Source organism: Calliopsis andreniformis, chromosome 2, assembly GCF_051401765.1.
Source record: "Calliopsis andreniformis isolate RMS-2024a chromosome 2, iyCalAndr_principal, whole genome shotgun sequence".
NCBI lineage: Eukaryota > Metazoa > Arthropoda > Insecta > Hymenoptera > Andrenidae > Calliopsis > Calliopsis andreniformis.
The window spans coordinates 10,733,715-10,746,937 of record NC_135063.1 but is presented as its reverse complement, the minus strand read 5'-3'; the positions used below and the strand labels follow the sequence as shown (position 1 = coordinate 10,746,937).

The following is a 13,223-nucleotide window of genomic DNA, read 5'->3' as shown; positions in this document are numbered from 1 at the left end:
CGGTTACACTGGCTGTCGTAAAAATGATTCACCGTCGTAGGATCGCTCATCCAATTCTGTTCCTTAAATATTCAAAATATCGTGTCCCTCTGCTGATATATCGCGGGCATTTAGCCGAGCAACGGTCCATGTCTCGCTTGTTGTCCCTGCGACAACGCCTCCAGCGCCTGTCCCAAGATTTCAGGCCGGATACTCGATTATTAATCGACAAAGAAGGAACGAAAGGACCCGTCAAAAAATTTACTTAAACTTGTCTCGTTAATAATCCCATTACATGGCTGACACGGCGAGATTAAGTGGCGCGTCTTTAAAGAGGAAGCTTTGCAAATAGGGGATGAAACTTGTTATAGTCTTTTAGAGTTCGTTATTCGAAGACTGAACACTTTATTAATTACCCTCTTAATCCTGATATTGTGAAGGAGCGATTCTTAGCCATGTTATATATTAAAAGGAAAAATTGAAGGATTCAAGAGGGAATTTGAAACTTTAAATAACAAATATTGAAGTATCAAAAATTTTATATTTTTGTTATTTAAATGAGGTATAAAGTAATGGAGATATTACGTGTATCTCCAATCCAGAGTGAACATCATAACCATTACTGTGCACCACTGTATAATGATGAACATTTATCGTTCAAATCTCGTGCAATCCCCAAACAGGGACATTGACAACCGTTTAATGCCAACTCATAAAGAGCATCGCAATTAGTAATTCACAGTTTTAATACTTCATATCCTCGAATAAATGCGCGGTTGGTTAACCGCCCCCAGCTAGGGCGATAAGCTCGCAGAGGGGGTAGGAAACGATGGGTCGACAATGGTCGCGATAACAGGGACTAAATAAGAATAAAACGAGGAGGACGCGTTAAGGCAACGATTGGTGGCGACGGGTGACGTACTCGAAGCACCGGAAGCATCCTTTTCGCCAGACAATCCCACGGTGTCGGGATTCACAATAGAGGACGTTCGATTAAGCGTCCGACGTCAGTTGGAAACGGGGTCGCGGCAGAAACGAAGTTCGCGGTGCCATTTCCGTTTCGAGCGGTAAATCAAAGCGCTTTAAAATTGCCGAGCCACTTTTTCCTCGCCGCTGCTCGTTGCCCCGTGCAAGCTCGCGCGCGCTCACGAGATCAAGGGGCGCATTAGTTGCGTTTGACGTCGAGCGTCAGCTGCGTGTGCACGCTGCACGTGCAACGTCTTCGCGCATCGCGTTGTCTTCGTCGCGAATCCAGCGATGGAAAGGGATGCCATGGCGTATTTAGGGTGGGGGAAAAAGAAGGCTGCAAGAGCACGCGAGCGAGCCGCGGTATGAAAGAAAGAGACTTCTTACCGAACTGCTTTCCTCTGGCTCCCCTCTTTTATTGATTTTATTCTCATTCCCGACCGAAGAAAGGCATCCCGTTGCATCTCGCTGTGCACACGATGATTTATACGCGGAAGATCCACCTACGTAAGTTATGGCCCACCCTTGTCGCAATCGCGCTGCATCCTGATCCGATCGTAAATCTGGCGTACTACTGTATGCAGCGGTGCAGCCAGCCACGGGAGACCGACTGTGTTATTGTTTTGATGGCGAAATAATCGCGGGGCTACGGCGTTACGCTATAATTAAACGCGGGGGGATTCGGTATCGCGGCAGACCGGGGAGCCACTTTGGAAAATATTTAGTCGTGCCACAGTAATATACGGCGGCCTCTCTAATTCTATTTCGGGGGAAGCGATTCCTTTCGCTTTTTGCGCGCTTACTGCTGACGGCTGACGAATTCGGAAGTTGCTACTTGCTACAGTTGCGGACGTTAACCCTGTCTTCAGTGATGTAATTGGCGATGGGTATAATTTAAGTAGATTTTATAATGTTGAACTTCATTCAAGGTAATTTTAAGCTGTAATGTAAGAAGGTATCTGAAAATGAAAATTGTTTTAGAAATATAAAAATTTACGATCTAAATTTCATTTATTTGTTATATTTTTAGCAGATTGAATAGTTGTAAGAAAAATTACTGCTCTAACTGCATAAAGCAAGGGAGTCTGAATACTTCTGTCACCTTTATGCTTCTGCATATTTGTATCAATTTTAAAAAATCTGATCGAGTAGCACACTCAGGATGTATTCGTCCAAATCCACTTAACATGGACACTAGATACTTGTATTTTACGATTTTCTATATAAGGAAAAAAGGTTGATCAATTGCAGGGGACAAAGCAGTCTCGATCCAATGATACGAGCGCTAGCGACTGTAACGAGCGCGACTGGATAAAGAATTTAATTGGAAACTCAATTCCGCTTATGACACTCGAAGTCCTTTGCACGCGCGTAACCGTGGCAAGAATTTAATTGTTGCGCTGAAATGGGAGCACTGTTTAACGCGTTTTTTAGTACGCTGTACGCGAGACGCTTTAATTTGAATCACACTCGTTGCTCTAAGTGTCAATCGACATGGACCTGCGCGAAGCGTTTTTGAGAGTATCTTCCCGACAAGATTAAATACACCTGCTGCATAATCACGTATTTCTTTCCAGCTGTCGTTTTAGTTAAGTCTTCAATGAGTGTTTTTTGAAACCTATTGAATCGTACTTGTTAACAGGTATCAGTTCCACCGACCTAAAGTACACAAATATCTAATTTTTAATTTTAGTGGCTTTTACATATGTATTTCATATTTTCCTATTACCTCCTCCGAAACTAATTCTTTAAAAATCAGAAGAAGTCTAAGAAAACCAAAAAGGAAGAGAGAAAGCTGTCAAACTTGCCAATAGAACTAAATAGTTTAACAATTTTCTCTAAGATATAGAGATACCCACAGATGAAAGAGTCAACGAAAGATTCAATAGCTGCCTTATATCTGACCCAAAATAGAGGTCACCAAAGATCTCTAGAGAAAGCAACTGATACCAGCACAAAAGCTCCTCGTCAGACACGGAACCATACTCGGTGACACACGGAAATCCGCTTCTTCCATCGCGACAGATACGGAAACGAGGAGGCCTGTACTTAGTTCAGGCTGGTCCTCGTCAACGACACCTGCAACCCTGCTGTGTGCATCGAAACTCATTCCCGTCAAATTGCCAACGAGTCCAGGGCTGCTCAGCGGCAACCAAAGGTGCACCTGACGCCGCAGCATCGCGAAACAAAACCCCTTTTCACGGTTAACCCCCAGTCCCGTGCAAAGAATGTTTAATATCAAATTTCATAGGGGATGCAAGGGCGGTAGACGGTTTGTCAGAAGTGACACGAAGGAACAGTGGGCTTGCCAAGGCTATGTAAAGGCCGATATCAAACGTGACGACAGCTTTGTTTCGTCCTGGAATAATCCTACCAGGAATCCACGTAACGCGCGGAAAGCCTTCGCGAATTCGTGCAGCGGGAAGGCTTCATCGGTGAAACCCGACAGATTCGTTCGCTCTTGCGATCCTCTCCACTCTTGACCTTCTTTTTGCTGGCCATCCAACGTTTTTATTGCTTTCTGCCGGCTACGTCGCTCAGATGTCTGAGAAGATTTTATTTAACGGAGCCGACCGTACAGACGGGATTCATGAATGGTCGAGGAGAAAATTCTTGCGGTGCAGAATGAAAGTTAAAAAGAATTTATATATTGGTCTGAAATTTTTGTGCGTATGCTCAGAAATAAATAAGGCTTAATAGAATTGTTTCATGTCGTCATGTGACACAGAGAAATTCTTTGACTAATCTGCTCAAATTTATAGTTCCTAGGATTTTACTCTATTTTTATGGTAATGTGTAGATATTATTTTCATCAATTTTTTATTTCCTCTCTTAGTTTTGTCTACTTTTAGCTCAATGTCCTCCACATATAGAAACATAGAAATAAAAAGAATCCCCTGGTACCATAATGCTAGAAACGTTTAGAGCAGCAATGGTACAAGATTGTAGCAATCCTGGTAATTGTACGATTACACAAATTCAACGATCACAGCGAGTCCAATTTCCGAGCACGTTACCCCTGTCTCCGCGTGAATTATTCGGCTGACGCCGAGATAAAAGGGCGTAAGCGAGTCCGCAAGAAACACGCGCGTCGCCCGAGCATGTCACTCCTCGTGTCGAGAAAATTCGTTCAAGAGCCGGGGTGCCGGGTTTAATTGTTCGTGACAGCGCGAAATGCGATTCTGTCGCAGCTTGGGACCAGGGGAAAGGGGGTGAAAAAACGTACTTGGAATATTTTTGCCCTGACCTCCACAGCTCTTTTTATTTTCCGAAAACGAGATGTCGTTTTGCCTGGCTCCGCAAGAGTAGCCAGAGAAATTATTAAAAATTCCATTTCAACGAATAGACCAGCTCGGTGGAACCCGCGAAGCGCGGCTGTAATTAGACAACCGAATCGTTCAGCGGCCTTTCAATCAAGCAAATGGAAAATTCCGCGGAACGGTGGGCGCTTTATTCCCATCGGAACGCATATAGGTTGATTATGCGCTCTACATGCGCTCGCTCGAGTACCTTCTTTCCGCTTAATGATTCCGCGACTACTCAGTGGCTCGTGCGTTAATATTTTTCCGTTCTTTGGCTGCGCTTACGCATGGTGTGACCCTATAAAAAAAAAATTTCGAATGCTCGCGCGAACTCTTTGGAGCCTGGAACTCTCGTTGCGCTTTAATATCGACGCTGAAAAAAAGAGGGGAAAAACAATACCGAAACGAATCGTTGTTCTGTCGTATTTTCTGTGACCCGATTTTGAGCAATCTACACGATCGTTGCGAACACGGGACGAGAACGAACTTATTTGCACGAATGGTTCTCGAGCTGCGAATAATAGCTACACGATAGATTTCAGTTTTTTTTATTCTGTTTTAACGTTTCTCTTTTATTGCGATTTCAGACGTGGCTCACGGCAACTTCACGCCAGAGGAAGCGCCGACGACTGAGTCACCGATTCAGAGCGACGTGTTCGTGGAGAAGAATGGTGCCGCGGAGGGCGAACTTCCGGTCTCGACGGCTAAGCACGACGACCCGACGTACATGGCGGTCGTGATCGGTGTGCTAACCGCCGTGATCCTTCTGCTGGCCGTCGCTATATTTCTGATCGTCTCGAGGCACAGGCAGCGCAAGTGTTTCGCCAGCCCTATGACTGGCAAGGCACCCTCCCATCTTGGCTCAACCTGCGCCACTGTCGAGAAAGGGGCTGCATTGATGGCGTACACTTTGGAGGACGACGAAAGGTATCTTCTTTTAAAATTATATGTAATAAAAAAAGAAAGTATCTTAGAGAATTAATCAGAAGTTTCAGAATTTGTATTGTTTGAAAATTAGTTTCTTTAGAGATAAGCTCATTGTTGAAAATTTTCTTCTTGTATTCGGGGATTTCTCTTAACTCAGTAAGGAGCTAGAATTGTTCTACTATCAAAAGAACACTTTATTTTATTTCAAGAACCATCGTTGGGAAAAGTTTCTTTAAGTATTGAGAATATAATGAAAAGGCTGTGTTAGGGTATCATCGCCGCGGCGAGATACGATGTTAGGGTGAAAGGAAACGATGTGGACACAAAGGATTTGCGGCTTCCGCTGTTATAGTAAATATTACTACTAATAATATTGGCTTTCGAGATAGGCCTACGGTCTCTCGTCGATTTCGCGTCTACCTTACGCAAACACCACCGTTTACCGATTTTAGTGCCTTGCTTAGGCCCCGACGGAACAATGTTTGCGAACCGGCGGCATGAAATGGACACCGAAGCACCTGTATATGAAATTCGATATTATTAACAGTAGACTAATTATTGATCGGTTAGCCCATTCCTATCTGTGAATGAATATATTCTGGAAAATATATTAATGGAAAGGACCAGGTTGGTTATATAAAATATTCATGAATTTTTGTAGAATTTATTGCAGCTGATCTACATTGTCGAAAAATTCGTACTTTTATTAAAATTTGAATTTCAGAGACTGAAAAATCATCTATTCCACTATTTCATCTATAAAAAGCTCTGCATGTAGTACGTACCTGTTATATTCAGACTGCAATCAATTTCCCAAAACACTATGAATATCAAATTTCCATACTACATTAACTCTTTATGTTATGCTAAAGGAAAAAGTAGATAATTAGACGGAGAAAATTTCATGCTCATCTGATAGTTATTTAGTTAAATTTTTTTAATGACGACAGGATTAAAAAAACGTTGCATAAAAATTAAAATAGTGCACATTATGCATACAAATTATTGCAAATTGCATACAGTTTCGTATTTCATAAATCTCTAGTCCCTCTCGCTTATGAAAACTTGCTAATAACGTGACCCCGCGACGCCCCTCCAAACTTCGCATCCATTCACGACAACCCAAGGCCGGAAGTCACCCTTCCAATAAACTTTTGATCCTGCCTGCTCGTTAGTGGATGTCCAATAACGTCCAATAACGGACATCCTCAGGCAATATATCGAGTTTGTACAAACACTAATGTCTTTGGTCGAGATCCTCGAGGTCCTGTCGTAATTCGGCCGCGACCTGCAGGTTTCAACATTGATCTTCAACCTTGCCGCTGCTTTGCGCAACCTGATATTGCTGTTCCGCCAGAGAGCGAGCTGTCCTAAAAGAGAACGTACAGTGGGCGTTTCGAGTACACGCGCGCAAAACGTTTTACCACCCTTTGACGAATATCTGACGCACACTTGAGCTGAACGATGAAACTCCCGGGCAAAAAGTACCCCCTCGAAAAGCGATGCACTTCCGCCGCTGGGAAAGACGCTTTAAGGTCAATCTTCCCTGGGACACTTCTCCCTTTAACCCATATGTGGCTCAACAACTCGGAAACCACCGTAACATCAGAATCCTCGATTTTCATCGTTGTCGCGTTATTGTCGAAATTTCGCGAAGACTCTACCCTGAAAATTCTTCGACGAAGACCTTCTGATGACACTTCGAAGGGGTAAGAAATACCCTCGAGCAATTTCCCCGCGTGTCGATACATATCTCCGCCTTGCTTAAGCGCGAATCTTCCTCGTCACCAGAGAAAGACACGAAAGATTTTTGCGCCCCGAGGAATCCGCTGGTCCGCATACCCTGTCGCGTTCACAGTCTCGCGATATTAACGGCGGGGGCGGAATCCCGCAGAGGCCAACCGAGCTGAAATCAGTCGCTCCTTCCTTCTGTTACAAGGTACGCTGGTGGCTCTTTGCCGACGTTGCCGCGGGACCTCGGCAACCGTCTTCTAGACATCGTCAAGCTGGACGACTACCAAGAACCGTACCAGGCACTGAAGTACGCACCGTACTACAGCTACAGCACCGTCGTTATGGAGATGAAAGACATGATGCTGAACAACAAGGGCACCAACATCAATCACTCAGGTACGCCGTGTTCGAACACACTCGCGGGCGCGTTGTTTTACGCGCAGGCGAATGCCACGCGCTTGTACTTATATAGACGGGGGTACATTAAACGCTCGCCACGAGCGACCCGCTCGAGCTGTGCACGTACGTGTGCAGCAAACAACAAAGCATTCGCCTGACCGCAATCAATACACCGTCCCCCCATGGTTCTGCGCCCAATCCTCCTTTGCTATATCATCCGCAGCGGTGTACGCGAACGGTGCAGTTGACACATCGTACGATTATGCGGTACCGGAACTCGGCACTGTGCCCCTGCTCAACCAGGACGGAACGGGACGCGGCCCTGCCGTTTCCAGCGCCAGCGACCAGGACAGCCTCTTCTCCAAGGCTTCCTCCCGCAGCACCAAGACGGAGGACAAAAAGGTGAGTCGTTTGCCACCCACGCTGGGGTAAGGTTCGTTGACTCTGTGACCAACGTGCTCTAGGTTGGCTCTGTGCGATGTAGAGTCTGTTGCGAATTTCCTTGTGTAGCTTGGTTGTCGGATGGTTCCTGTACATGCTGCGAATTCGTGTATTATTTGTTTTATTAGGTTCTGGAATGTTTTGTGAGTGTAGAGAGTAGAATATTAGAAGAGGTGGAATTTTTAGCATATACTATTTTAGGAAATATAAAATTAAGAATTAAAAATTGTTCAATTATAGGGTAACTTTCTTAGGATTGAGGAGAGGGTGAAAGAGTTATTGTTAATATCTGTATTTTGTATTTTTGAGGATATTTTAGGACTTTGAATTTTTAGGAGAATTGTAGCAGGGTTAATCTGAGAACTAAACACGGTTTTTTTTTCTTTTGGAGACAATAATTCTCTCACACTAATCTAATGATAAATAGCAAGTGAAAAAGTTTATGTACACTCTTGTGAGTAATTTCCAGCTGAAATGTTAATTTATTCAGCGAAATGAATTGAGCTTTGTCAGCCGTTTCCATAGGAGTCACGCTGTACTTCCTATTGTACTGTTTCCAAACGCGTCTGACAACAGACGATCCATTTCTCCTCGTCCCTTTACACTGCCTCTCGCAATTCCAAGTGGTACGACTCAGTCATTTCTCATTCTCTATCTCCCACAGCGTGCGTTAGTTTCAAAAATTGTTTCCGCCGTCATAACACGCGGAGGCTAACCATTTATTGCTCGAGCTTTTGTGTGTGTACGCAGTCTAATTAGACTTCGTGGCACGAGAGAGTAACAAAAGTGAGAGAGTGAAAACATCGTAGTCGATAAAGCGACGTTTAACAAGGAAGGAAATAATCGCGGGGCGAAGTAGAGCGGGCCGAAAGGTGCTGAAATACGACTGCTTTATCGCCACTCGATCTATAAATAATGACCATCCTTGGCCGAGCGTGCTTGTATTACTGCTGGCAACCATTACACGCGAGCTCCATTCGTCCAGGGAAAGTTCGCAATTAATAATTCAAATCAATATGGCGGAACGAGTGCGGACCGTTTCGGGAGGGGGAGGTTAGATATACCTCCCGCGGGTACAGTATAACGTACCTCGTATCCTGAATACTGGAGCACTGTGCACGAACGTGCGGGGCGGTGAATGGAAAAGGGAGAAAGAGGAGGAAAAAAGTGGAGGAACCCTACGCACAGTCAAACGCGCGAGACGTTCCCCTGGGCTCTCATTTAGCATAAAAAATCGCCAGATTCGCGGGTAAAGGTCAGTATAAGAGCGCGTCGGATCGATAACGCGAGTACTTGCTCCGAATTGGCCAATAATCCGACGCTATGGATCGACTGCGACGATAGCTTACGGCTCGTGATAACGCTGGCGCGATACTTTCCCTGGAACACGTTGGCTTCCGCCGAAGATTATGCATCTTCCGTGCAGGGAAACGACATATCGTAAAGGGCAAGCACTACAATTTTATGTTATAATACGATGTAAAGGCGCTTTCGATCATCGTTTGGCAAAAAGTGGCAGTTAAAATCGACAGAATTCTAGGGAGCAGTGGGTGTGGAAATAAAATAAAAATCTCGTAAGTTTGAAAATAGTATAAGCAGAAAAACATACCTGATATTGAAATAGCTTCATCCTGATAATTAAAACTGTGCAGCTGAAAGTTATTTAAATTCCTAACACACTAATTCATCTTAAATTAGTATCAGAATAGTAATCCATTAAAAAATAGAATATAAAACAAATTACGGCACTAAATGTCATTTTCATAACACTATACTGAACTCATCGCCCGTATTTTCTATTATACATACATTCATCCGTGACTGAATTCAGGTCGTATAAAAATATCAGCCATTTATCAATTACGTTTTTCATCAGATTCCTCTACAGTGATAAATGTATCAAAACCATCGGAACGAAACTCAACAAAAACACGGTCGCCCAATGTCCAGAGAAAGCTAGCCGCAGTTCCCACCCCCGTTAATTCGTAACAAGTAGCGCAGAGGATTACTCGTCGCCGAGAAAATAAAGTACTGCGTATTCGGCAGCGTTTCCGCGCAATCTGCAGAATTATCCGATTGATCGGTTCGTCGACGTATAAACGAACTGCCGTCAACGAGATGCATCGAACCCTCTCCGTGGATACACCCGGAGCAACCCTCGCGGAATGTATCATCATTACGCGGTCCGGTGGCTTCCGGGCCAGTTCGCTCTGTTAATTGCGGAGAGAAAGCGCGTCGTGTAATCACGTTTGCAATCCTATCTCCCCCTCTCTTTCGCGCCCCTTCGACCCCTCTCTGTTGCACTCTCACGCTCATCCCTCCGATCCTTTGTGTCTGGTCCCGTCTCTGTCGGCTCGCGTGCCAACATCGCAGAAATATGACGCTGGTGGGGGGATGGTTGATTCGGCAGCCTGCGCCTAAATCGTGCCGCCGCGATCTGACGGAATAAAAATACGCCCCGCCAAATTTGTAGCACGTCGATGATTTATTTCTTCCAGCGGACACGAGGAAATAGCGCGTTGTTTGAGAATATTTATCTCGACACGTTCTCTGATGAATATTGAACTGCGATGCCAGGAGAGTACTGTTGCAGAATGTTCCGCGGGTGTAACGCTCAAATTTTGATAGAATTTTATCAATTTGGAAGGATAAACTTTAAAATTTTTAAATTTTTGTGCTTTTAGATTGTCAGTTGTTTCAGTTTTTTAATATTCAAACCTCTAGTATTGAAGATTCTTTAATTTTTAACTACACAAATTTTCAAACCTTCAATATTTTAAATTCGTTAAACCGCTCAAGTTTTCAAGTATTCGAACCTTTAAATATTTAAGCGTTTAAATATTGAAGTATTGCAATATTTAAGCATTCAAATGTTACATAAATTCTCGGCCACATGCCTCCAAAAGTAGATATTACTATATTCAACTGAACGAATTCTGCAAACTGGGAAAGACTCATTAAAGAGGAACCATCACACCAGAAAGCTCTTCTCGTATGTCGTCGACTTTGGCGCGAACATGGAAGGAAATGGGTCGATCGAGTTACCCGAATTCTAAAAATCGTAAAGAAAGGAAAGAATGGACCAGGATTCTCTCCCAAATCTTCCGATCGCCGGGGAACTACTTTTCTACTTGAGACAGCATCGAGCTCGTCAGCAGCCCTTCCCACTGGTCTCTATTCCCTCGAGTTCTCGTCTAGCCATCGATTCCTCCACGTAGATCCTTCTCAATATCGAATGTCCCTGCGTCAAAGGCGCGGATCTAGGCTTATCGAGTCCACTAGGAGAGTCGTAGCGTCTTCCTCTTCCTGATATAGCCTCTTCCAACCAGCGAGCAGCTATTCAGATCTCCGTCAGATTTCGTCTCCCTAAGCCTAATATTCGAAAATGACTGGTTCCGACGAGCAAGGGGAATGGAACGTTTTCAGCTGGCCATATGACAGAATGATGGATCTTCTGGCAGCGGCTTGATCTCTTCTCGTCCCAGACGTATTCTTCGGCGTAGCCAGCGAACTAGGATTTCGACGCGATATTCGCGCGCAGACAAACTCATTTGAGCACAATGCGTCAGAAAGTGGTCGTCTACGTCGTGTCGTCTGCCCGTGATTGACATCTGACAACGCCACTCGAAACAGTCAAAACATTTTGTCGGACCTGGCCTTGACGCATCGTAGTCGCGCCAATCATTGTCCCTTCCCCGCGTGGCCCGTCATTAAAGCGAAACGAGCGTTCTTCGAAAACGCAGAGGGTGATCGGTGGCTGTGGCGCAGCTTCACAATGGGCTCGCGTGGAAAGTTATACGTGTCACGTTCGACTGGTCCCTTTGGTGTCCTCTCGTTCCATGAACCGGTTTTTCATTTCGTCTCTCGTCCTGCAAGAATGAAAATTTTTTGATCGACAGCGACGAATATCGATGAGTGACAGACAAAGAGTGATTGGGGTCATGTAAAATTTCACGTCAGAAATTATTAGCTCAGATTTGGTGAAGTTACAGTCAGACGAAGATAAACGAGATGAAGATAGAACTTAAATCTAATAATGGCAAAGGGTTTTAAAAGGATAGGTAATAAATTTTGTATCAATTCTACTTATAAATTTATAATTTTCTGAGATAACAATCTGTACACAAAAAATGTCCTATTTCCCATTTATCACTCTAATCTTCATACACTATCAATTGCTTGCTCCACCAATCACGGGATAGCCAGTATATCTGGAACGCCGCAGGAAGCTCGAGGGGGTGTCGAACGACAAAATCAATGACGTTAGTCGAAGATATTTTGCGGGTGAAGGGCTGGTGGGTGATCGATCCGAAGTTATAGCAGTAATTCCATCACTTAAATTATTGTAAGTCTGTCGGGATCGTGCAATAGATCAGGGAGAATTTATAGGGGCGAGGATCGAGGAATAATTCATCCACTGACCGCCCTCTGCCGTACCCCTTAATACCCTCACACGATGTTGGCGCGCGGTTAGCGTGATCATAGATCGTCGATTATCGGCAGATACCACGGAACGATGCATTGTTCTTTCCTGTTTCAGTCGCCGACTCAACAGGAGGTACTTTCGGCCCTGAAGAGACGTCTGGAGCAGACGAGCGTCCCACTCTTCCCACGGCATCGCCTCCGCATGCTCTCGAAACTCGCCGAAGGGGCCTTCGGAACGGTAACGACATTGTTATTACGTTCAAGCATATATCTATTTTAAATTAGACACGCTGCTACGAGTGCCACGAACGACAATTCGTCACGGCCAGAACGACGACGTACCCCACGTTGGATTTACGTTATTACCCCCTTCGGGCAGCGGGAACTTAGAATGCTTGGCTTCGTGGTCGTGCACGCGAAGTGTGTCGGCAATTCGTGGCATGGAGTTTGCACGCGTCGTAGTAATCGTTGAATAGAATGGGAAAGTACTGTTTAGGGAGTATGACGCTTGTTGACAGGGGAGATGAGTTTGGAGTTCCTTTGTGTTAGACAAACGTGGTGGATTTATACATAGTTTGAGTAAAACGCACCTTAAGAGTAATATAAAAATTGCAACGTTACTGTTGGAGGGTTGATCATTTTACTTCCAGTTTACGAGTTTAATGCCATAGTGGTTGAAATGTAGAGTACAGAAAGCAATTTCATAACTTTTCTACCAGAATAATAATAAGTCCAATCAAAGGCTTCTGTAATTTAATGCATTCCCTTAGAACTACAAAGAGGAATAGAGAATTCATTGAAAAGTATCAATTTCTCAGGATATCCGATGAACCCTTCTCAAATTAACCTCTTGCTTATTAAATGCAAATATCAGGTGAAACGAGTAAGCACATAATATTCAATTACAGAAAAACAGATTCAATTAACCTCTTCCTAATCATCAATATTTTTCTTCCATCCTTCAAATTCCAATCTCAAGACACATCTATTTAAAATTCCCCTTTCCACAAACATCGTGAACCACTAATGGCCCACAGTGCAACCCTCAGT

At 44.2% G+C, this 13,223-nt stretch overlaps 1 protein-coding gene across 1 annotated transcript in view; it reads left to right on the top strand.

Moving 5' to 3' along the window:
• Positions 1–13,223, top strand: part of LOC143188122 (discoidin domain-containing receptor 2) — a 144,248-nt gene that overhangs the window by 116,216 nt on the left and 14,809 nt on the right. Inside the window, exons 8-11 of the mRNA XM_076392192.1 lie at positions 4,835–5,174; positions 7,114–7,304; positions 7,531–7,709; positions 12,289–12,411. Of these exons, the coding sequence (XP_076248307.1) occupies positions 4,835–5,174; positions 7,114–7,304; positions 7,531–7,709; positions 12,289–12,411 (833 nt within the window). The remainder of the gene's footprint in view (positions 1–4,834; positions 5,175–7,113; positions 7,305–7,530; positions 7,710–12,288; positions 12,412–13,223) is intronic.